The 25,453-nt window shown below is 32.2% G+C and overlaps 3 protein-coding genes across 3 annotated transcripts; all 3 read right to left on the reverse strand.

Annotated features, from left to right (window-relative positions):
* Positions 1–592: 592 nt before the first annotated feature.
* On the reverse strand, positions 593–4,884 carry LOC123698624. Its single transcript, XM_045645352.1, has 6 exons — positions 4,348–4,884; positions 3,690–3,978; positions 3,346–3,442; positions 2,713–2,823; positions 1,577–1,738; positions 593–1,118 (listed from the first exon to the last, which is right to left on the reverse strand). The coding sequence occupies exons 1-6, from the start codon at positions 4,826–4,828 to the stop codon at positions 1,077–1,079; spliced, it is 1,182 nt and encodes a 393-aa protein (XP_045501308.1). The 5' UTR covers positions 4,829–4,884; the 3' UTR covers positions 593–1,076.
* A 2,467-nt stretch (positions 4,885–7,351) lies between these two features.
* LOC123698625 lies at positions 7,352–12,359 on the reverse strand. Its single transcript, XM_045645354.1, has 2 exons — positions 12,316–12,359; positions 7,352–8,664 (listed from the first exon to the last, which is right to left on the reverse strand). Exon 2 carries the CDS (start codon positions 8,654–8,656, stop codon positions 7,877–7,879), a length of 780 nt encoding a protein of 259 aa, XP_045501310.1. The 5' UTR covers positions 8,657–8,664; positions 12,316–12,359; the 3' UTR covers positions 7,352–7,876.
* A 1,014-nt stretch (positions 12,360–13,373) lies between these two features.
* Positions 13,374–24,961, reverse strand: LOC123698641 (cytochrome P450 6B2-like). The gene is made up of 8 exons (XM_045645377.1): positions 24,364–24,961; positions 20,104–20,302; positions 19,473–19,847; positions 18,892–19,103; positions 18,027–18,233; positions 17,160–17,299; positions 16,478–16,586; positions 13,374–13,688 (listed from the first exon to the last, which is right to left on the reverse strand). Exons 1-8 carry the CDS (start codon positions 24,647–24,649, stop codon positions 13,516–13,518), a joined length of 1,701 nt encoding a protein of 566 aa, XP_045501333.1. The 5' UTR covers positions 24,650–24,961; the 3' UTR covers positions 13,374–13,515.
* Between the last annotated feature and the right edge of the window lie 492 nt (positions 24,962–25,453).

A 25,453-nucleotide genomic window follows, 5' to 3' on the forward strand; every position in this document is an offset into this window, starting at 1 on the left:
TAATTTATTTATCATTCATTATTAAAACATTAATTTATTTGAATTGAACACAGACACAATAAGAGACATTTACGTGTTCCAAAAATTCGTCATAAGTATTTTCCCACAACATTTAATTACTTTGTATTTCTTTATACTTACAAATCTGAAAATCCCCAAACAATAGCCCCAAATCCATTGTTTCTGAACGTACCAAAAACTTAAGCACAATTATTTATAAACGCAGCGTTCAAATGAAATTTTTGGCGACAATTTTTGGCTATATTCCAATTCTAGGTTTACAGATACAAATTGCTTCTAACATAATATTATGTTTTGTCAAAAGCAGTGTTGGATGATTTAATACGGGAAGCATTAATTACAAAGCTACTGTGAATATTAGAAACAGTCGTAAATACATCATCTTTGGTTTATAGCAATACTAGCTTACCGCCACTACTTACAACTACAACTTACAAATAATAATGTCTCTATGTACATATAATTACTTTTGTTTTCCTTGCATCTTTTCATCATAATTCTACTTGCATATTTTTAGTAAAGAATTAAAATTAAAAGGCGTAATATAAAAGCCCCACCAATAGATGTCAGATTTCATGCAGTTCTTCTCATAACTAACATTTTAATAAAAAAACACTCGTATCATAATTCACAATTAGAGTAAACACAGAGCAGTTAACATAAATCAGAGGCAACGCTTTTAAAAACATACAAACGGGAAAATCCTGTAGTTTACGCGCCAATATATCAATTATAGAGTTTAATTTTATTTATGACTTAATAATTCAGAGACTGAAATTACTATCCAGAAGAAATTAAAAACAAACTTAATTAAGGTAAAAGTAAGTAGGTATACACTGTTATTTACATAAATAGGCTGTATTTAATTGAAACCGCAAACAATCCTTTTTATTTATGAACTAACTGTGCAAAGATCTAATGTATAAAGTATAAACAAACAAACTCTTCAGTTTTATTATATTAGTATAGATAAGTAGCGTATCCTTTTTATGTCAAATATTAATATTATTATATCGTGTAGATACATCAAGTTTTTTCGAAATAAACCCCAATTACTAATACATAACCGCAAAGAATGAATACGACGATCGGAGAATCTGTAAAGAAAAAAAATACCATTTATAAAAAAAACTGTTTTGAATGAAACATATTCAAATTTCTACTTTATATAAACTCCATTTAATAAAATATATCAAATATTTTCCATGAAATAACTGCGTCTATACATCGTTAGCATATTTTTGCATTTTACTTCTCAAATTATTTTCTGACTTCCTTCCCTAACAAATTTAACTACTTTTCTAAGAACTTTTAAGTGACATACTTGATCCTTTGGAATTAAGTTTATTTCGGAATATAACGACTCAAAAAGTCAACAGTAACATAGGGAAATAATAATATTATGTAAAACTAAGAAGTAACATTAATAATAACGAAAAAGTTTGAAAAAAAATATACATAATATTATTGTCGGTGTGCCTTCATTTGTGAAAGTATAAATTAATATTATAATATTGCTTATATCCGTCAAGTATCACACCTTATATGTACTCACCGAAATAAAACTAGCATACGAAAGCTTGATAACTCCAAAAGCAGTCAGGTACACGGGATCCTGGCTCCGCTGCAGAGCCAGCACGATTGTTGTGCGCAGACCAGGCCCGACCTTGACGTTCTCCCAACCGCAGTGGAAAATTGCAGTTGATATTTGTAAAGCCTGTATGTTGTGTAGGTTGTATAACGTTACATGGATTTAAAATAAGAGTTAAATGCGACGCAGATTAATATATATTGTGGTCAAACCAGGTCAAACGCTTCCCTATTGACAATAAAAAAGGTATAACCCTGAAGGTCAATATCATCATCATACATATACATATATTATAATAAATCTGTAGAAGGGTCAATTCTGTACATTGAAAATATTGAAAAAATAAATAGCAGGGGGTGTTACTGGATCGATACCAAACCCAAATATGTGTTTAAAAAATTTTTTGTCTGTCTGTCTGTCTGTCTGTCTGTCTGTCTGTCTGTATGTTCAGGCATCACGTGAAAACTAACGGTTCGATTTCGATGAAACTTGGTATAATTATACCTTATTATCCTCGGCGTAAAATATAATACTTTTTATCCTGAAAAAATACGTAGAAAAAAAATAATCTTAATTTTTCAGTTTTATCCATAGACGTTGTTCTGTAGAACCGCGAACACACGTTGCGTATTAATATAAGGCCTAGCCGTATTTGGGTCCAATAGATATTTATAAGATATCATTGTCAGAATTACTCAAAATTGAGAAATAAACCATCCACGCGAAGACCGACATCCGCGCGGACGGAGTCGCGGGCGGAAGCTAATTTATAAAATAAGTGTTGACGATGGTTGATAATACTGATGAATTATTTGTCTTTGTTTGTCTTGCGTATTATATATTTGTCTTGGCATAAAAAAGTGAGATAATCGTAAAGGAAGCGAGTTCCTCTTTTTTGTAATTTATCAGAATGGACAGTTGCAACAAAATAGAATGAACCCAATGCTAGTTAAAATTTATGATCTCCACGGTTTTGTAATCGTGAAGTGTTGCCAATATTAAAAGTGTTTGTTATGAACCAAATTCTGTCCAAATACTGAGCATTCTCTTGCCAAAATATATGTTACAATCAAGGTACAAAAAAGCAATATAAGAGTAACCTCGTGAGTAACATCAGCAGCGTCCATCATATAAGATCCTGTCAATATCACCAAGCAAATGGTAGCTGTCATTCCAACAAAAAACAGCGTTGGATTAGCATGGCCAGCACCCTGAAAATTAATTAATATAATGAAATTGTATTAGAAAGAAAGAAAGAAAGAAACATTTATTTATCAAGGGCAGCACAACACACACACATAAAACATAAAGAACCGTAAAAGATAAATAAGAAAGCACCATGACAAGAAAATAGCAACAACAAGCAACGGTTTCATTATAAAAACACACATAAATAATGTTTTATTACTAGATAATACAATAAGACGAGCTTTGAAGCAGATCAAAATATTCAAGTTAAACTTAATAAAACGCATGACTAGAAAAAGCCAAAACCAAAAGTGTTTTATTTTACAACTAGCTTTCCGCCTGCGGCTTCGCCCGTGTTATCAATGGAAAACCCGCATAGTTCCCGTTCCCGTGGGATTTCCGGGATAAAAAATATCCAAGTTACCCTCTATATTTGTGCTAAATTTCATTGTAATCGGTTCAGTAGAATTTGCGTGAAAGAGTAACAAACACACACACATCCTCACAAACTTTCGCATTTATAATATTAGTAGGTTAATACTCACAACTAATCGCAATAGAGAAATAACTAATAGGGTAATGCTTTCAACAATTTGGACACTATAAATATATCCCATTGATTTTTGAACGTTACGGGCACACCTAAAAACAAAAGAATTTGCAGCCTGCTTATTCGAGAAAGTGTCGATATGTTAAAGATATTTGCAGTCCGTTTAATCAAGAAAGTGGCAATATGTATCATATTAAACAAACAACAAATAAATAATAGACAGAATAAATAAAAGGAAAGAAGAAGAGCTTTATAAAAGCGTACATATCTATAAGAATGAGGCGACTTTACGTATTAACGGTTCAAAATAGGCATACAGTATTCACCACAAATAATTACCACAAAGCGTCTTCATGTAACTGAACACCAACTATGAAATCTCTTTCAAACTCCTCACTAACAAATGTGGGCTTATTGAATTTTTCTCCAAGTTTCTCAAAGTAAATCCTGACGCCTCTGAACTTAAAGCCAAGGAAGACTAAAGAGCAGAGGGACAGACAGTCGACTGACGTCATAATTATGATGAACAGCCAGAAATGTATTTCAACGAACACGCGTAGAATATTCACAAATATGCCTGTGTCTGATGCTGTTGGGTAAAATATCACTTCTGTTCTTATTGGTATACCTGTAATGTTATAAAATTAATATGTTATGTGTTTTATAAAGAAACTAACTTTTCGCCCATAGCTTCACCCATGTTGTCTAAAATTTTCCAAATTATTTGCTAAAACCTTTCTTGTGAATCGATGCAGTTGTTTTTGAGATCGTCGCGAAAAAAATATACATACAGACGCGGAGCTAACGTATAGTATACTATAAAATCTACTTTCAACAAATATTTCACAGGTTCTTTATGCATAACATTTTTTTTCCAAATACAGGATTATTGACTAAAATAACGTTTAATAAATCACCCTCCAAGGATTGGCTTAGAGCTTGCTCCTTTTAACAGGAACCCTGCATTTTGCTTATTCCTTTATCAAATATAACTAACCTTGTACTAAATATGCTCTCACTGCATCGACTACCGTTAAAAACAGGGCCAGAGCCAACACACTGATCAACACAAGGCAATAAAACAGTGCCCTCTTAACAGCGTGCTTCTCTATATTATCTTCTATCGAGTTCCTCGTATCATCTAACATTCTCTTGAAGAACACCTTTATTTCTTCCCTCTTTATGTACAGTATAACAATCTTTGCGCTTATTGTAGGGTGTCCAAATGTGAATTGCATTAGATCATTCTTTTCTTTTGGTGTTAAATCTGTTCGCATATTTGCTAAGACTTCGTTCAGAATAATAATGACTCCAAAGACATTAGCAGAAATAGACCAGGCTGTGTATAGTTTTTTGTGTAATTTAGTACTTTTTCTGTCTTCGTACCAACAATTGCCCAAACCACAATAATACAGGATGTTACAAATCAGCTTTATGTAATATTGTTGAGAGTTATTCTGTCGCGAAGACGGCGCCATGATTACAGTTGAACGTTCTTAAAGTTTCTTTTATAGGTTATGTTACAATTAAAAGTTGTAGAATATTTAAATACGTATTTAGGGATCTCTTGGAAAATAATTAAACGCATAAGAAAACCTATCAAGTGGGTATGAAATAAAATAAATTTTTTGCCAATTTACAGTCGACAATTCCTACAAAAATCGTGTGATGACTGCTGGTGGGACTCAAACCGGACTATAAATTATTTACAAATCTATTAACCTACAAAACGACTTTTAATTTTCATATATTTTAAATTCTATGAAATGATAAACAACCAAAAATGTATAATGTGACCATTTTGGAGATTATACACTCATCTTATGGATACGGAATCATCAGAACTTTAAAAAAGTTTGAATAGTCAGTGAAAGCAAACTAAACGAAATTTAAATTGCTTCAAAATTATGAAAGACCCTTAACAATTATAAAATGCGTAGTCACGGAGAGAACTCGATTAATCGTTGAAACAATTACCAGTGATTACAGTTTTAAACTTTCCTATTATTGAGTGAATTTTTAAAATTTCTAGAGGTTCCAATTATATTATTTTCAACGAATAAGGTTTCGAAAGATGATTGTATGAATCATTCTTTGGTATTTGTTCTTAACAAACTACATCCGATTATTCTTTTTTTTCACGGGTGGCCGAGTGTCTAGGCATTGCTATGGTATGGCAAATAGACGCGGGTTCGAATCCCACCTTGTAATCGAATTTTTTCTAATCTTTAAATTTTATTGCTATCAGGCACAATGCAAAAACTTGATTAATCTTTATTAAAATAGTACTATTTGGAAACCTTCGGTTACAGAGGTTTCGAAAAAAGTCAATTATATTTTTACTTGAATAAAAATATCTCCATTCAATCTCATAATTGTGATAGATAATTATTATGAAAATGAAACAAAACTTTAACATTGAAAAGTTGTTTTAATTAAGAACCAAAATTACATCCACCACAAGCTAAACAAACATACATATAAAAATTATATTTAAGGAATTTGTTCACTTTTGTTTATACAGGCATTTTTATTTTCTAGGTTTTGTGAAACGATATATTATAAACTTGGAGATCTATACATATAATAAATCTGTAGAAGGGTCAATTCTGTACATTGAAAATATTGAAAAAATAAATACGAGGGGGTGTTACTGAATCGATACCAAACCTAAATATGTGATTTAAAAAAATTTTGTCTGTCTGTCTGTTTGTCTGTCTGTCTGTTTGTCTGTCTGTCTGTCTGTCTGTATGTGAATTCGATTTCGATGAAACTTGGTATAATTATACCTTATTATCCTGGGCATAAAATAGGATACTTTTTATCCTGGAAAAATACGTAGAAAAAAAATAATCTTAATTTTTCAGTTTTATCCATAGACGTTGTTCTGTAGAACCGCGAACACACGTTGCGTATTATTATAGGCCTAGCCGTATTAGGGTCCAATAAATATTTATAAGATGTCATTGTCAGAGTTACTCAATGGAGAAATAAACAATCCACGCGAAGACCGACATCCGCGCGGACGGAGTCGCGGGCGGAAGCTAGTTATGAAATAAACTTAAAAATTCTCGTATTTTTACATTTAAAGAGAAATTGTAAATCACCATAATTATAGATAAATAAGAATATCTCCAAAATATATGTCGATCTACTAAAGGTGATGAAAAGTGAATATTATTTATTATGATGCTTAAGGCGACTACACCACCGAAACTAGCGCCCCCCCAACATTTTATTTTTTTACTCCTAAACCAGATCAAATTTAAAAAATCTAGCTCGGTACTTTGCTAGTATATTACTTGTAGTATTTTTGGTATTACTTTTCATTATTTTGCATTCGGTAAATTAGGAGAACTTTTGATTACCGCCAAAAGTGGCCACTTTTGGCGGTAATCAAAAGTTCTCTAGAATAATGAACAGTTAGAATAGTGAAAAGTAATACCAAAAATACTACAAGTAATATACTAGCAAAGTACCGAGCTAGATTTTTTAAATTTGATCTGGTTAAGGAGTAAAAAAAAAAAATGTTCGGTGGCGCTAGTTTCGGTGGTGTAGGCCTCTTAATCTAGTTTTAAGTCATACATACGACCGTGCTTAACATTTCAACTATCAATATATTATATTATAACAAAAAGAGACTATACTCTTTTTGGTACCTATGTACCTACGTGTACCTACGTCAACATCTTATTATTAAAGTCGTAGTATTAGCGAAGTCTTGAGAAAACAATTTGTCGCAGACACTCAATAAACTTCTGCAAACAATAACAAATGGACAACTAACAAAAACAATAACTAAATATGCATAATTGAAACTATACAAAACAAGAAAATCTTTATAACTTCTTGGTTGTAACCAAATTTTTCATAATTATTAAAGATAACAATGTTTGACCGAATTGGATCTTATTATAAACTTTAAGTAATAAAATATACGTATAGAACGACATGAAAATGTCACAAAGTTAACTCGAGTAAACACTTATTTATATAAAAAAGCAACATAAAAAAAAAGAAAAATTCAAGCCGTAATAGTAGTAATAACATATAATTATCATATAGAATTTCGTGAGTTACCTACTGTGGTTACCTATATTGTAAAATCTTACTACCCGTATATCCCGTACCCGTGATGAAAGATTCCGTGATAACACAAAAATGTTAGCTATATAACGCCTACCTTACAATATTAACCTTTTATTAAACTAACAACTTTTTTAACTCGTGTCAACTCTTAATTGTACCATTTTTTACTACAATATTGTATACTACTTGATAACAATACTCTATAATAGTCACTAGGAAACAAAATAAATTATTTTGCGATTACTTTTCAAAAGAGATTTAAGACTTGAAAAAGTTATCAACTAACTTATAAAATTACTAACGTCAACATTTTTAATTAGACTCCATCCAGAAAATATTGTCCACTATCTATTACCTAATTCTTAGTTTAATATCATCAATACTGTTTCCGTTTTATTGTTACTTTCAGTCTTCATAGTATAAAGATTGTTCCCTTCTTACTTTATCAACTTGGAATAAGCGTAAACATATTCTAGATAAGCAGCAGTTGGGAAATGCCACATGTCTAAAGCCTCTTCATATGTAGGTATCGGTAAGATGGGTGGTGAATATCCTGTATTCAAAAAATTTGTCGCCTTTCTTACATCTATTACATCTACTGATACTGCTTCCTTTTGACCAACTTTTACTTCTTTCTTTACGTCATCTGCTTTAACATTTTTAACATTAATTTTGTCATTACTGTTTTGTCTTCTCTCAATATATTTTCTTGATTTTCTTCTTCTTTTCTTAATTTTTTCAGCTTTTCCAATTTTTGTAGTTACTTCTTTACCTTCTACTGTCTTATTCGGTTTGCTTGTACTGCTTTTTATATTATTGTTTGTATTTGCTTCTTCGTTAGCTATTCCATTAACAACGGTAATATTATTTGTTTTTAATACTCTACAAATCTCGGAATTTGAGTTTACATTGCATATTGATGATTCGAAGTGGGATAAATTCGGAAAATAGTAGACCTGTTGGCATTGCTGGCTTGGAAAGAAGTGTTGTCGTATTTTATTTAACGTGGGATACAAAGGATATGGGTGTTGTTGGTATTGTGTAGGGGAATGAACGTGGTTACACCTTGTATTATTGAAATTTGAATCTAAAGAAATTGTCCGCAGTGATCTGCGTGTTAGGTTTACTTTAGGTTTGGAAACATAATAAAATGGTTTTTGGTTCACGACTTCTATTTTTTGGGTAGACATGATTGCTGTAGAAGATGGTAGCGACATCAGATTACCTGTAAAGATAAATAAATACAAGTTTGGCAAACCAAATCACATAAATAAAGTAATTTATCATAGAATAGTTAATACATAATAAAAAGAAATATGAACCAAAAATTTTTTTCGCTTTTTATTTTTTCGTGAAGACTCACCCTCGTTTTGTAACTTTTATCATAAAAATAACTCTTTATATTGGCAAAAACTGCTGATGAAAATCAATAACCTATACAACATTTCTCGCGTCAACATCATCTGAATTTTGATGGTATTTTGACATTTAAAATATTTTCCGAGTCCGTATTACACAGACAATAATTGTAAACATTATTACCACATTTAAGACCAAATTATTACGTAAAGAAAGAAATACTATATACTTTCAATTATTACCCACCTTCTTTTCGTGTTTTTAACATTTATATTAAACTCAAACCAATCAAACCTGTGACTCAAACTCATTTTTTCCATTATTCTACTAGACTTCGTGATATAAAATAACATACAAATCGTTCACAAAACATTAAGTACTGAAAATAATTATTTTATTACAATTTACGTTCGCGAAGTTTTATAGGTACCTAAATTGTAAGTATCATAGTTTCTTGATAAAGTGTACCCTAATGAAGGTAATAAAAGCGTGTTAAAATAAAAATATACCGACCGAATTGATAATCAGCACCTTTTTTGAAGACGGTAAAAAAGCATAGATAGTGGTAAAATGAATAGAACTATTCAAGACAAGACAATGCATTCGCAAACTGTTCCATACGTTTTTACCAAGGTTAAAAACAAAAAAAACCTTGTATCACTTGAAATCTATCTACTGGTGCAAGAATTCGACATCATCAAACTAGCTTTAGCTTTTAAGGTACCCATTTTAAATCTCTCAAACATTACTACCATTTTAATTATTATCCAATGAATCCTTTAGAAACGTCACAGGCCGCACAATACAGTTGTATTAAAATAAAGCGGCCATTCACGGTACGTCATCAGCAAGGGCCCTTTGCTGTCAAGTCTTTTTATCCACGTCAGTTTATATCTTATCATAATTACGATCTGTGGGTATGAAAGCATCGTATCTGGGGTGGGCTATGTACCGCTGTGGAAACGCGACAGCGGGGAGAATAAGGATATACTTACTATACTAATATTATAAAGCTGAAGTGTTTGTATGAACGCGCTAATCTCAGTAATGGTCCGATTTGAAAAATTCTTTCGGTGTTAGATAGCCCATTTTTCGATAAATGCTACAGACTATTATATCATCACGCTAAGACCAATAGGATCGGAGCAATGCGGGTAAAACCGCGTGGCACAGCTAGTTATGAATGAGAGAAACAACGGTTGGCCGAGAGGTCAAAATTGTCGCCCCGGAATGGCATAAGAAACGGGTTCGAAGGTCTTCTAATTCTTTAGAAATTTATATTTATAATGCTATAAAAAACAAGGATTACTTTTAACGAGTTTTAAACGTGTTTTAAAAGTCGTATTGCGCTCGCGAAAAACCGGGATTAATAAACTCGGATAGTATTTGCAAGGTATTTGCAAATTTATTATAAATTTCTTTTTATCTATTTTTAGATTTATTAATTAACCTTTTATTTATTTATTTATTTATTAATACTTTATTGCTCTTAGAATTATTACAATAATACTTTGAAAAAGGAAACGAGGAAAGGTGACCTTTAGAACTTTTAGGCCTTTTATAAAATTACGAACTTTTTTTTAATTTTTACTTTAAGTAGATACAATCATGTTGTACTCGAGCGGAATATCGGAGTAAGCGCATAATACTCAGTTGGATTAATGCAATTTTTTAAATTTTGTATATATTTTGTTATAGCTATATAATATTTTATTGTTTGAGAAAAAACGCCTCCGCGATTCTACGATTAATATACGCGTAGGTTAAAGTCATATTCCTTTGGGTTTCCTGACATACTTTTTTCTAACCCAAAGCACAGAATAGTTATTATAGTACAGCCCAAAGGCAAAAATAAAAGATTTTTTTACAGTTTTCAAACACACACGCATCGTTACGTTCTATGCTTATCGCTTTTTTAACCAAGGATTGAAAAATCGGCCCAAAGGTATAAAAAACATGCCATTTTTTAACAGTCCATTATTATGAAATGAAAGGATTCGTTTTTGCATTTATCGTAGACAGACTATACAATGTAAGTAGTAAGAGTTACTATTTTTATAGTAGAATTATTTAATTGTTAAATTTGCGTAATACTAATATGTACTTACAATTTGCAGGATTGCAGAAATTTGCAGAAGGTGCTCATACGGTGATGATACTCGTAATTAAGTTCAATAATTTTTAAAAAAATAAAAACAAGTTATTTGAGGCATTGAAAATTCATAAAACATATTACATGATTCTTACACATGTTCTGTTAAAACATTTTTTTAATTACCTATCCTTATTTTCATATCTACCCCCGAACAGCTTATGTAAGATTACATTCATCTAAATTCTATCATGTTATTTTAACTAAATTTGATACAAATAAACATTTAGGGCCGATTTTTCAATCCTTGGTTAAAATTTATCCGTCCAATAAAGTATTACCCTACTAGGTACACGAACATTGTAAAATGTCACCTGTAAACTGTCATATACGGACAATTAGAATACATTTTTGAAATGGTAGTTTAATACGTTATTACGATGAATAAGTTTTAACCAAGGATTGAAAAATCAGCCCTCAAACTTATGTTTTTCTTTATAAAAATAACTTTAGACTTACCATTGATTAAAATATGAACTTTTAAGTATCAAACCACTCTTACGAACTATTGGGATTATGGATAGTAGTGTGATTAATTTTACTATATAATTCAAGCACTTTGTTGTAGGAAGATAGTCACTTTATTTATCTTCAAATAGAGTATCGGAGGTATGTCTTAACAGTCTGAAGGATACAAGTGAACTACACACAAAGAGCTATTTAACTCGACTATTTTAGGGTCTAAACAACACTCAAAATTATACCTTTATTTATGACCCTGTTCGAGTATTTCTTACCCGTACTTTTAAGAATCTATACAATAAATATTCACAAGGTTTAACATGTGTTACCAAGTGTTGAGTGCATACAGGGCTCACAATAGGTTTACCAAATGTGCATGATAAGAAAAAGGTCATTGCAATAAATCTCACTTATGTAAGAAACGTTATTGCTTTTAAGAGAGAAACTTTTGTAAATGAAATCAATATTTCAACACGTAATAAGTTTAAAAAATAAAAACAAGTTATTTGAGACATTGATAATTCGTAAAACTTATTACACGATTCTTAAACACAAACAATGTTCTGTTGAAACATTTTTTTTTTTAATTACCCTTATTTTCATATCTACCTCCGAACAGCTTTTGTAAGATTACATTCATATAAATTCTATCATGTTATTTTAACTAAATTTGATACAAATAAACATTTAGGGCCGATTTTTCAATCCTTGGTTAAAATTTATCCGTCCAATAAAGTATTACACGAACATTGTAAAATGTCACCTGTAAACTGTCATATACGGACAATTAGAATACATTTTTGAAATGGTAGTTTAATACGTTATTCGATAAGTTTTAACCAAGGATTGAAAAATCATCCCTAAAACTAACGTTTTTCTTTATAAAAATAACTTTAGACTTACCATTGATTAAAATATAAACTTTTATCACACCACTCTTACGAACACTTAACGAATACTGAAGTAATATTCCTAGTGCCTTGTTATTTAAATCTCATGCAATAATGCAACAATGTATTGCTTCTATGAACAAAAATATTTGATGACTAGAAAAATATATCAAATTACGTATGATATTATTTTATTCTTACAACTTTATCCAACTTCTCCTGAAAGAGGGTTATGTTTTTGTAAATATTTTCTTTGTTAATAATATTATGTGAAGATAATCTTTCCGTGTGAAGCATTTTTTTTAATCCATTTTTAGCTTTTCCTCGTGCGTTAGTTGTTCAAAATAAAATGCTGTTAAAATAGATTTATCTGTTTCGGAGATTAACAGAAAAAAAACGATTAGATATTAATTGATGGCATCTGTGATATACTTTACTAAATATGTAATTGAATATTAAAATTTTATAATTATAAAAAAAGATTGTTATGCACAGATATTAATTTTAAACAAAAATTAATTTTGTTCAGCATAATTAAAGTAAAAACTCATTATTTACCAACAAATATAAATCTAAAAGTTTTGTTATTTTCTTTTTTCTTAAAATTAATAAAATTAACTGAAAGCCTTGTTCAAATGTTAATCTTTCGACCATTTATTTATAAATTACATTATCATCTAAATTTATAATTTAAGTTTAGCTTGTATTATTGTTAGTGTACAATTTTATGAATTAAATACATATTTACAATTTATAAGCTTGTTTAGTAAATTCACTGTGTAATATTAATTTATGTATCTTAGTAACTTATTGTGCTTGTAAAAAAACATACCTACCGGCTGAATTGATAACCTCCTCCTTTTTTGAAGTCGGTTAAAAATAATATTTCCTTGACTAGATATAGATACCTATGTAGTTAATAAATGAGTCTATGATTATTGTTTGATTTTTTCCTTTTTTTAACACGACATAATATTAGGTGCGTCTTCTGTGTAAACATATTTTAAAAGTTATATTATTTCTTATAAAATAATATTTGGGTATTTTTTGGTTATGAAAAATAAAACACAATTCGACGTAATTTTATTTATTTGGTAACTAGATTATTAAAAATAACAACATTTGTAACACAAATTGATTGTATATTTTCGTAAAATGCGTTCTTACATTATTTAAAAAAAAATATTCTTCGACAAAAAATCACATTTTTTTTTTACAATAAACTGATTATGACCCTAGAGTCAGCAGGGTGTAGGGTCATGGGACATAAAGGGTCAGCTTCGAAAGGCCCTAAGCGGGGCCCTGCGTCCTTTAACGGTTTTATGACTACATGCGGAAGAAGTCTTGCTAAACAACACTTCATTTGGATGATTGCAAAACGTTTTCCTGTAAAAATAATACAATTAAAAAATAAATTAAAAATGTACAACTAAATCTGAATATATATATACAGGGTTATAGGTTAAGTCGACCTATTCCTGTTAAGAGCGTGTAGTAGGGGTCAAAACAAACTGATTTGATCTTATAATACCATATCCAAAAGTTAGCCGTTGAAGAGTTATTGCAATTTTAATTTTTTTCTTGAAAATGCCACTTTATCTTCGCATTAATTAGCGTTAACACATTACAGAAGAAGTGGAGAATGGTTAGACATCAACTATCCAAACAGATGGATCGGAAGAGGTGGGCCCATACCATGGCCGGCTAGAAGTCCAGACCCCCCATGGACTTTTACGTATGGGGGCATATGAAGAGTCTGGTGTACAATGAGCCGAACCCGATTCCATCTGTTGATATTTTACAACAAAAAATTATCGATGCAGCCAATAAGATGAGGAACCAATTAACAACTGGGGTAGTCAAGAGTTCTCTGCGGAAAAGGTTTCGAATATGTGTTCGCAATAGAGGAAGACATGTTGAGCAGGAACTGTAAAGTTTTTAAGAAAAATAAATTATGACAAAATTTATTCAGATGTTGTACTTTACTAACACCGTCCCATGTTTATCCCCGATTTCTTGGAATCTACGAATGCTACCTGAGGTTATCATACCTTTTTACATAGCTAAGAACATGCACATGTTTTTAAAAACATCTGCAGGCACATTTTCATAGAGATTTTTTTCAATATCTTTGTTTAAAACGAGTTAACTTAATTACTTTAATGTTATTATTTTTAGTTTAAAAGCCATTTCTTTGAATTGTTTCCAGCGATATGGATTTTTATTGCTGAGAATTATTGTTTAACTCAACCTTTACATAAAAACTCAAAAAAACCCAGACCAAATAAGTAAAATAAAAAATTAAACGCTAAATGCGAAGATAAAGTGGCATTTTCAAGAAAAAAAATTAAAATTGCAATAACTCTTCAACGGCTAACTTTTGGATATGGTATTATAAGATCAAATCAGTTTGTTTCGACCCCTACTACACGCTCTTAACAGGAATAGGTCGACTTAACCTGTAACCGTGTATATTATAAATCTCGTGTCACAATGTTTGTCCTCAATGGACTCCTAAACCACTTAACCGATTATAATAAAATTCGCACACCATGTGCAAGTTCGATCCAACTTGAGAGATAGGATAGTTTAAACATGTAGGTACCACGGGCGAAGCCGGGGCGGACCATTAGTAAAAAATAAAGGTGAGCTTAATTATTTGTTATAATCGATTCAGTAATTAGTAATTACGTCAGGTGTATTTTTTTACCCCCTGCCCCCAGCCCTCCCCCCCGGTGAGATGTCGTGAGACTTTATTCAACCCCCACCCCCAAAATTCACGTAAGATTAAAAAATGTAGATTTCTTATGTAAACGCATTGATTTGTCATAGTAAAAAGAAAAAAAAATGATTCGCGCTTTTATTTACGACTAATTAAAACTAGTAATCAATTTTGGTGAAAGAACCTTACAGTAATAATGTCATTTTTGTGAAGTCGGTTAAACAAGTATTACACAATAAAAGGACTCGGACGGTGTTAAATTTCTCCGAAGTTAATTAAATTCTAAGAACTTTATAATAACAATCCACATTATAACAAAATAGTTTCTAAAACCACGGGGACAAAGTTCAAAATACGTTGAACGAAAAAAATGCTTACTCTCGGCCTCAAGTGACATGTGATGAAAGATGGTTACAATTGGATAAAAAACATTGCTTTTCAGGTTTGATAATAATTCAAGGAGTAATAATATGTAATAATATTTCCGAACCATTATTTTTAAATAGGTAAGGTAGATATTAGATATTGCATGAACAATAAATATTATAATTACCCGCTATTATTGTAAGAAAAAACGAAAAAGCCGTCTTGTATGTAACATAATATTATAATAGGTACATCATTTATTACATAACTACTAAGTTTTTATTTAGAATTTGTAAGTTCTTTTTGTTTGAAATTCTCATTTCTACATTAATTGAAGTAATGAATATATCTATACTATATATAATATTATAAAGAGGAAAGTTTTGTATGTATGGTTTTCACGCATAAACTACTGAACCGATTATAATGAAATTTAGCACACATATTATAGAGGGTAACTTGGATTAACACATAGGATAGGTTTTATCCCGGAAATCCCACGGGAACGGAAACTACGCGGGGTTTCCTTTGAATACGCGGGCGAAGACGCGGGCGAAAAGCTAGTTGTGTATAAATGTATACTAATACTAGCTGCTCCGCGCGGTCTCACCCCCGTGGCTCTGGCTCCACTCCTGTTGGTCGTAGCGTGATGATATATTATAGCCTATAGCCTTCCTCGATAAATGAGCTATCTAACACCGAAAGAATTTTTCAAATCGGACCAGTAGTTTCTGAAATTAGCGCGTTCAAACAAACAAACAAACATACAAACAAACAAACAAACTCTTCAGCTTTATAATATTAATATAGATTATAAAGCTGAAGAGTTTGTTTGTTTGAACGCGCTAATCTGGGGAACTACTGGTCCGATTTGAAAAATTCTGTCGGTGTTAGATACCTTATTTATCGAGGAAGGCTATAGGCTATAATATATCATCACGCTACGACCAACAGGAGTGGAGCCACGGGGGTGAGACCGCGCGGAGCAGCTAGTTTTTATATAATATAGTTATGTTATTTTTTTCATTTATTTACAATAAATACTTACCTGTACAAAACCCTCCATATTTTTTTTAATAAAACTCACCTATACAATATCTGGGTCCGTCCCCGAACGGCATGTAGACGCCGGGCGGGGGCGGGGACCGGCCCTCCGCCCAGCGCTCCGGGACGAACTCCGATGCGTTCTCGAAATACTAACGAAAATATTGTTTTTTGGATTTTTTTTTATAGAATAGATCGTGGAGTTGAAATGGGTAACTTTAAAGATATTTTTGTTAACAGTAAGGCCACAGGTAAGGCCCAAAAATGATTATATATAATTGTTAAAAAAAATCTATTCAAAATCAGAAAAAAATTAATTAATCTAGACCAAAATAAATTTACTAGATAATTATTTTTTGCTATTAGTATTACTGTTTTAACTGTTAAAGTACAAAAAATAAACAATTTTTAAATGTAAACTCCATTATCATACTTATACCTTATACTAATCTACTTTTTTACCACTACATAGTATAAAATAAAGTCGCTTTCTCTGTCCCTATGTCTCTTTGTATGCTTAAATCTTTAAAACTACGCAACGGATTTTGATGTGTTTTTTTAATAGATAGAGAGTGATTCAAGAGGAAGGTTTTAGTATATAATTTATTAGGTTTTAGACAAAGCGGGCGAAGCCGCGGGCGGTAAGCTAGTTAACTATAAAAGTACAAAAAACTACATTAATAATTTTAAATTAATTACAACTTATGCTAATTATTTAAACCCACCTGTTCATCCCTCTGCACCCCTAAAGTGGGGAACAACACTATAGTCCCCTTTTCCACCACGCTGTTTGTGCCCGGGATGGTGTAGTCACGTGTGCACATGCGTTGTATTGTTGGAAATGGGGGGTACAGACGTAGGGTTTCTAATAAATAAATACATAAATATTACAATAAAATAGAAAAAAATTAAATACATGATAATTATAATAACATTAGGAAGAACAGTTGGGAAATATTATGGGAATATAAGAGCCATACAGAATCGGTTCGGAATTGTAAATATAAGTATTAACTTATCGTATCCTTATCGTATTAACGAACTTCTATGATCTTTTGAATCTTTTGAAATTAAATAAAATGTGACCTTAGAGATTTCATTGGTCCTACAGGCTACAACACATAGTTGAGATATTTTTTTTTTTAACTATCTGTAGCTGTCAATTATTGTCAATAATCTTGGTCAATAACTACTACAGTGCCACAAACTTAACTGACCCGGTGACGGTGTCACTGATGTCGATTTAAGTGCCGCTAAATAGTATTTCCCCGGATGCAAGGGTAAAAATAATGTCAGTGCTGATTTACACAGGGTCAGTAGACAAGTCAGTCGAGACGCCGAAATTCGGCGCCGCGACTGACTTTAACTGTTTACATAGACTTCAAGCCTCTGTACTGACTTCAAATCTGTTTACACAGGGTTTTTTTTCGGGTCAACACTGATTTGCCTCGAATTTGTAGTCAGTTACTGACCCTGTGTAAATCAGCACTCATTGCCAATGGTGTAAATAAGTAACTTTTTATTTATACAAAATATTCCGTATGAAAAATCCTGAAATTTTCCACTACCAAATCCTGAATTTTCCACCTTACCCTGTATCACCATCTCCATATACGTGAGCTCTTGCAGGCTCTCATACGAGAAACCGCCCAGCATCACTTGTTGGATCTCATCTCGTAACTTCCTCTGTACAGAGGGATGTGCGCTCAGTTCCAGGAAGAGGAACGCTAGAGTTGAGGATGTCGTCTCAAACCCGCCTAGGAATATTATGAACGCGTTCGCTGATATTATCATGTCCGCTGAAATTTAAAGGAATAATTTATAATAACCTATAATAACTTTTATATTCACATAATATCTATTTGCATTTTACATTTGAACTTCTTTAGCATCGTGAATTTAAAGTTGATGAAAAGATAAGAGACGGACACATAAAGCACCATAAAGTCTTAACTCTTAACATCGCGTATACATATTTTGATCTCCATCAAATCGCTTAAAAATTAAACTTATTTACAAGTCAGAAATTGGAATAATTGTTATGATAAAATACGTATTTAATAGAAATATCACGTGTTTATACAATAAAGTACATAATAATATCTAAACCTATCTTATTTTATTTTAGCGGTAAAGTTTATTAATAGATTAACTTAATTGTTAATAATTTATACCAATTATTTTCGTTTCATCATAATTGCCTTATCTTTTAATTAGGGGCAAAAATATTTTTAAGTCTATATTTATTACCAAACATCAATCATTTATAAACCTTTTTTGAAGTGAAACTTCTTTAGGCGCGTTGAGAGTAAAATTTCAAGGTCACGTCTTAGCAATACTGTCACGTCATTAAGTAAGGCAACGATTTTGTATTTTTGTATCTTGCCAAAGAAGTTTCACTTTTGACACGTGTGCTCGTGTGTGCACGCACTTTTTTTTATTTAAGTTCATACTCACTGATTTTATAATCATTCTCCAGGTCAGTTTTACAATCTTCATTCTGTAAGGCCATCATCATATCTATAAAATCTCCTCTCTTCTCTTGAACTCCTTTTGATCTCTCTTTCAAAACCTTAGTAACTATATTGTAGAAAAAATCATGCGTTTTCTTCGGAATGATACGGATTTTGAAAAATAACACAAAAGCCGGCCAGAATTGACGCATTGTCCTAAAAAGAGCAAGTTCAAAAGATAAGAAAATGAAGCAATAAATTATCAGTTGGCACTTAATTTTTTGAAACCAGGAAAAAATATTATTTAACCCATTGAGCCCCAAGCGGCCCGATTGGTCCCAGACACAATAGATTTTCTATTGTGTCTGTGGTTCCGGGGCCGGAGTTACTCCATTAGATTTGATTAGATTTCTATCTAATACACAGCAAGTTTAAATTGAAAATTATAATATTAGAAAAGCAAAAAATGACAATTTTAGGACACAGTAACAATCTAAGATTTTCAATTTCGCTTTAACATTTGACATTCAAGGTCTTTGGTAAAAAATAATAAAATGACCTATAAATAAAGAAATAAATACTCACTTCTCAAATATATTAAACCAGCTCATTTCATAGAATGCATGTAACGCCACAGCGAAGGGATCTTTAGCATTATCCATCACATTACTCTTAAGTCCAAAAGCACAAGGCACTATTGCATCGGCTGTATAACCTCCTACCAGTTTCTCTGAATCAACTATTATACCATCTTTGGCTTTAAAATGTTTTATTAAATCTTTAACTTCATCAGTTTTTCCTGTATCTATTTTAATATCTTTATTATTATCAGTTTTTCCTGTAGCTACTATATTATTGTTATTATCTTCAGTGCCCGATTTTGCGAGTTTTTTCACGCGAATCAAAAATTCGTTAGCTGTGTTCTCTAGGAGAGGAAACATTCCTCTCAGTTTGTTTGGCCTGTAAACATTAACAATTAAATTGTGAATATTTTAAATTAAACTATGTAAAATATTATCTTAAAATTTGACCCAATCTGTTTTAATAGGTATATCTTGTACATAAACTAAAAGTAGGTACTATTTTCATAAAAATAATATGAACAGTATGACTTTCACAAAAAAGTGCTTATCCAGAATAATCAACCATTAAATCGAATCTTGCAGTATGCATGTATTTCTAATGGTAAAGACTCAAATATGTAGAAAAATCATACGAGAAAATAGGAGATATCTTCGCTCGCAGCCTCCTCCATTCGTTTCCCTTCAAAAAGAGCACAGACTCAGCCAAAGGGTCGGTATCCTTATTGAAGTTAAACCCTCGATCCGTAAAGTGATGGAAGTCGTTCACACACATGCGTTTAATAATTTCTGGATCGCAGACCACGAGAGTGCGTTGGTAGAATTGGTGTGTTCCTGAAAGTATCATATTCAGGGGTTACCATTATGACTTATAGAAGTATTTTTTCCAGTGTGGGATGCTACTGCTTAACGAATAATACTGCTCTGTGTGTCTAGTATGGGGATGGGTTGGTTTTTGGTGACTTATGAAACACTAGCTTTCCACCCGCGGCATCGCCCGCGCAGTCAAAGAAAAACCCGCATAGTTCCCGTTCCCGTGGGATTTCCGGGATAAAACCTATCCTATGTCCTTTCTCGGGCATCAAAATATCTCTATACCAAATTTCATGCAAATTGGTTCAGTAGTTAAGGCGTGATTGAGTAACAGACAGACAGACAGACAGAGTTACTTTCGCATTTATAATATTAAGTATGGATTGACTAACTTATGTCTCTTTAGAACATTAAACTAACTGCTCTTATGTTATGTCACGTTCGAATAGATTATGATGACAGGTGGAGGCCGGCCGTACTCGGACTGATCGAGCAGTTAACGGCTGAGCGACGTACGCGGACTGCTCGAGCGGTCGCTACAAACCGCGCAGTTGACGGCTTGTAGCGGTCGCGACGGCTCGAGCAGTCCGTGTACGACAGTGAATGAATGTCTATTATAATAGTTCACCGCGCGGTCGCGGCTTCAAACCGTCACCTCGGTCTCAACTGCTTGAAGCGATCCGTTTAGGGTCGCCCTTAGAAACAATTAAATTCGGGTCTGATACCTACATGTGAATTGCATCCGCCCCATAATAGACATCAACGAAATGATAATATGATGCAATCATAGTGATGTTGATAAGAAAACTAAGATGGTATTTAAAATAACTATGAAATTATAAGTTATTATCTACATACCTAACTAGTCTAGTAATAGAAGTATTTAAACCGAAATTATAAACAAAAATTGAAATAGGAAATCATATTCAGGGGTTACCATTATGACTTATAGAAGTATTTTTTCCAGTGTGGGATGCTACTGCTTAACGAATAATACTGCTCTGTGTGTCTAGTATGGGGATGGGTTGGTTTTTGGTGACTTATGAAACACTAGCTTTCCACCCGCGGCATCGCCCGCGCAGTCAAAGAAAAACCCGCATAGTTCCCGTTCCCGTGGGATTTCCGGGATAAAACCTATCCTATGTCCTTTCTCGGGCATCAAAATATCTCTATACCAAATTTCATGCAAATTGGTTCAGTAGTTAAGGCGTGATTGAGTAACAGACAGACAGACAGACAGAGTTACTTTCGCATTTATAATATTAAGTATGGATTGACTAACTTATGTCTCTTTAGAACATTAAACTAACTGCTCTTATGTTATGTCACGTTCGAATAGATTATGATGACAGGTGGAGGCCGGCCGTACTCGGACTGATCGAGCAGTTAACGGCTGAGCGACGTACGCGGACTGCTCGAGCGGTCGCTACAAACCGCGCAGTTGACGGCTTGTAGCGGTCGCGACGGCTCGAGCAGTCCGTGTACGACAGTGAATGAATGTCTATTATAATAGTTCACCGCGCGGTCGCGGCTTCAAACCGTCACCTCGGTCTCAACTGCTTGAAGCGATCCGTTTAGGGTCGCCCTTAGAAACAATTAAATTCGGGTCTGATACCTACATGTGAATTGCATCCGCCCCATAATAGACATCAACGAAATGATAATATGATGCAATCATAGTGATGTTGATAAGAAAACTAAGATGGTATTTAAAATAACTATGAAATTATAAGTTATTATCTACATACCTAACTAGTCTAGTAATAGAAGTATTTAAACCGAAATTATAAACAAAAATTGAAATAGGAAATTATAAACGGAAATTAAGAGCCTATAGTAATTAATCTATAATCTATACTAATATTATAAAGCTGAAGAGTTTGTTTGTTTGAACGCGCTATTCTCAGTAACTACTGGTCCGATTTGAAAAATTCTTTCGGTGTTAGATAGCCCATTTATCGAGGAAGGTTATAGGCTATATAACATCACGCTACGACCAACAAGAGTGGACCAAGGGGATGAAACCGCGCGGAGCAGCTACTGTTTAATAATCTTGTGATTGATAAAAATAATATCCTACAATCACCAAAATTGAGAAGTTAGTTACATTGATGTGCATTATCTAATTACAGGTTTTAACTACTATTATTTGAAGGTCCTATCAATTACTGTTTTTATTATCAATGTTAAATAATCGGCGGATATGAACAAAATCGCGGGAACTGACCGAGGACTGAGCCGGTCTTATTACATAACTAATGTAGCAGTAAATAACATTTTAATTTTCAAATACTATTCACTGTTTTGTGTTTGTTCCGAATAAAAGGTTATGTAATTTGGCATGTATTTTTGTATGAAAGTATTATGTAGATTGATGTTTAATGTAAGAATGTCTATGGAACATTCTATAGACAAAAGAGTAAATATGTACATAGGTATACATAATATAAATATTATAAAGAGGAAAGGTTTGTAATTATGTATACGTATGTATGTATGGTTTTCACGCATTAACTACAGGACCGATCTTGATGAAATTTGGCACTCGCGTGTTAGAGTAACAAACACACAAACATACATACTCACAAACTTTCGCATTTATAATATTAGTAGGATTGCTTAATCGGAATTTCAGATTAAACGAGATGGCCATCGGAATATATGACCAAGAACGGATCAATAGTTACCTAACTAAGACTTTAATATTGATTGACTGTGACCTCACAGAATACCTACTTATAGTAACTAAACTTACGTGTAACATCTTCTAATTAAATTGCTTTTTAAAAAAGTTTCTAAAAATATAAACAAAAAGGAGATAAGATAATTGGCTAAAATTTATTACTTACTTATAACTAGTTGAGTAATTAAATTGGAAACCGATATATCTACATACTGCTTACATTGTAACGTTTCAAATTACCGCAGTCCGCACGCTATAATATGATTAAATACTTAAATGAAAACTTAGAACCTTCATCCAAAAATTAGGTAATTTACATACAGTACTCCAAAAGTGATAATGCGCATAGAAATCTTCGTTAAAGTTCGGTAACTGTCATATGCTCGGAGCGTCCGAAGACGATATGTATATAGAGTGGTGAAATGCATTTTCTTCTTGCATAATTTAGTAAAATTTGTTTAGCCAAATGAAATACATTTTGGAAATACGACAATTACGAAGATTTGCATGCGCATTATTAGTTTTGGAGTACTGTACATTCATCTTAACAAGTGCTGATTTACACAGGGTCAGTAACTGACTACAAATTCGAGGCAAATCAGTGCTGACCCGAAAAAAACCCTGTGTAAACAGATTTGAAGTCAGTACAGAGGCTTGAAGTCAATGTAAACAGTTAAACGTCTTTAAATCGTCTACTGACCCTGTGTAAATCAGCACCTTTAATCTATTCCTAAAAATCTGAAGTAGGTACCTAATAGCAGTGAGGTAATATACCGTTAGTAAAAGTAGACATACTAATAATCCCTTCAAATGTTTTCTGTTTTATCATTTCGGTAGATAGTAATTTGTATAATAAAAAAGATACGAATTAAAACCTTATTATTGTATACTAGCTTCCGCCCGCGACTCCGTCCGCGCGGAAAAATTAAGATTTATTTTTTTCTAACTACGTATTTTTCCGGGATAAAAAGTATCGTATTTTATGCCCAGGATAATAAGGTATAATTCTACCAAGTTTCATCGAAATCGAACCGTTACTTTTCACGTGATGCCTGAACATACAGACAGACAGACAGACAGACAGACAGACAAACAAAAATTTTTTTAATCACATATTTGAGTTTGGTATCGATCCAGTAACACCCCCTGCTATTTATTTTTTCAATATTTTCAATGTACAGAATTGACCCTTCTACAGATTTATTATATGTATAGATGTAAATGGGCTCCCTTATGTGTATTTTTTTAAAGAGGTTACCTACAGTGAGATAATGATAGTGATATTGAAAGATGAAATCTATTAAATTGATATTGGCTAAATTTCCTACATATCGTTATCGGAAAAAATTAACTACGTAAATCCGATACCGTAAAAATCAACGTAAATATTAATACTAACCTAAATATCGTTTTTCCTTATGTTCATCGTAAATCCTCTTAAAACAAACTCCACCTTGCTCCTTCAAAGCTGCAACTGTGGCTATATGACCAACCACAGGTAACGCCGGGGGCGAAAATATACCTTTGTTCTCCCAATAGTCATAATCATATGTGATTATATTCCATATTATACTTAACAACACTACACAACTCAATGTATACCAAAGTATATCACTCTTTAAAGCGTAGTCTTGAATAACCCAAAATAAAATAAACAGCCAAACTAATTTCTTAAAACGCATCATTTTTATTTACACTGCAATTCCTTCGTTTTATCTTCGTTCCATTTTAAAACTCACAACACAACACTTCCACAAGAAAGAAAAAAATTAGAACACGATTCCCGCCAAAATCTTTTTTTTATTGACAGTTTAAAAATGCACTCGAAAGCGGTCCTATATAGAATTACAAAATTAAATATTTTTTTTTTACTTCTGTTCAATAAATACAATTTTAATTATGTTTAAATTCATGAAACTTTAACGAATTAATTATTTTCGCGCTATTTTTTTAAACGCGTCGTGAATTGCGCGCGCACTCTACCAAATGGCCAAACAAAAGTTCGGGCACACGCAAGCGATGCCGCAATAGAGAAAGTCGTGTCGTACGCAATACAATAATTCTTAACGAAATCTGAGATCTGCCGGCCCTTCGTACGATCGATAACCTTAAGAGGAAATATCAAATACATAACTTATTTTAATAATTTTAAAAGATATAATATACCTAATATGCGCACCTACTTAGGTAATACTGATTAATTATTATTGTCAGCAGAAAAAGTCGTTTTAAATAAAAACATGGCTTAAAATATACTACCTACCTAATTATATACTTATAAAAATTGCTAAAAAATTTTTTTTGGTTTAAGGTAAAAAACTGAAAAATTCCTCTCAAATGCATGTACATTTCTTCGTTATAAAATGTGAACTCAAAGAGGCATTATTTACAATAATTTAAATCTTAACTGTAAGCATTGCTATGTAACATAAATAACCGCATATTAAAAAGCTGAAGAGTTTGTTTGTTTGTTTGAACGCGCTAATCTA

This window comes from Colias croceus, chromosome 16 (genome assembly GCF_905220415.1).
Source record: "Colias croceus chromosome 16, ilColCroc2.1".
Classification (NCBI taxonomy): domain Eukaryota; kingdom Metazoa; phylum Arthropoda; class Insecta; order Lepidoptera; family Pieridae; genus Colias; species Colias croceus.

Bases quoted from the DNA above. Each gene is read 5' to 3' on its own strand.
- LOC123698624 (XM_045645352.1), bottom strand. From the start codon at position 4,828: ATGGCGCCGTCTTCGCGACAGAATAACTCTCAACAATATTACATAAAG. The intron at 1,739-2,712 runs GTTACTCTTATA...CACAACATACAG, and splicing joins CTGCTGATGTTACTCACGAG to GCTTTACAAATATCAACTGC. The intron at 1,119-1,576 runs GTGAGTACATAT...TTTTCTTTACAG, and splicing joins CGTATGCTAGTTTTATTTCG to ATTCTCCGATCGTCGTATTC.
- LOC123698625 (XM_045645354.1), bottom strand. From the start codon at position 8,656: ATGTCGCTACCATCTTCTACAGCAATCATGTCTACCCAAAAAATAGAA.
- LOC123698641 (XM_045645377.1), bottom strand. From the start codon at position 24,649: ATGATGCGTTTTAAGAAATTAGTTTGGCTGTTTATTTTATTTTGGGTT. The intron at 19,848-20,103 runs GTATGATTTTTC...TAATGTTTACAG, and splicing joins AAGATATCTCCTATTTTCTC to GCCAAACAAACTGAGAGGAA. The intron at 18,234-18,891 runs GTGAGTATGAAC...TTTAAATTTCAG, and splicing joins GGAGAATGATTATAAAATCA to CGGACATGATAATATCAGCG.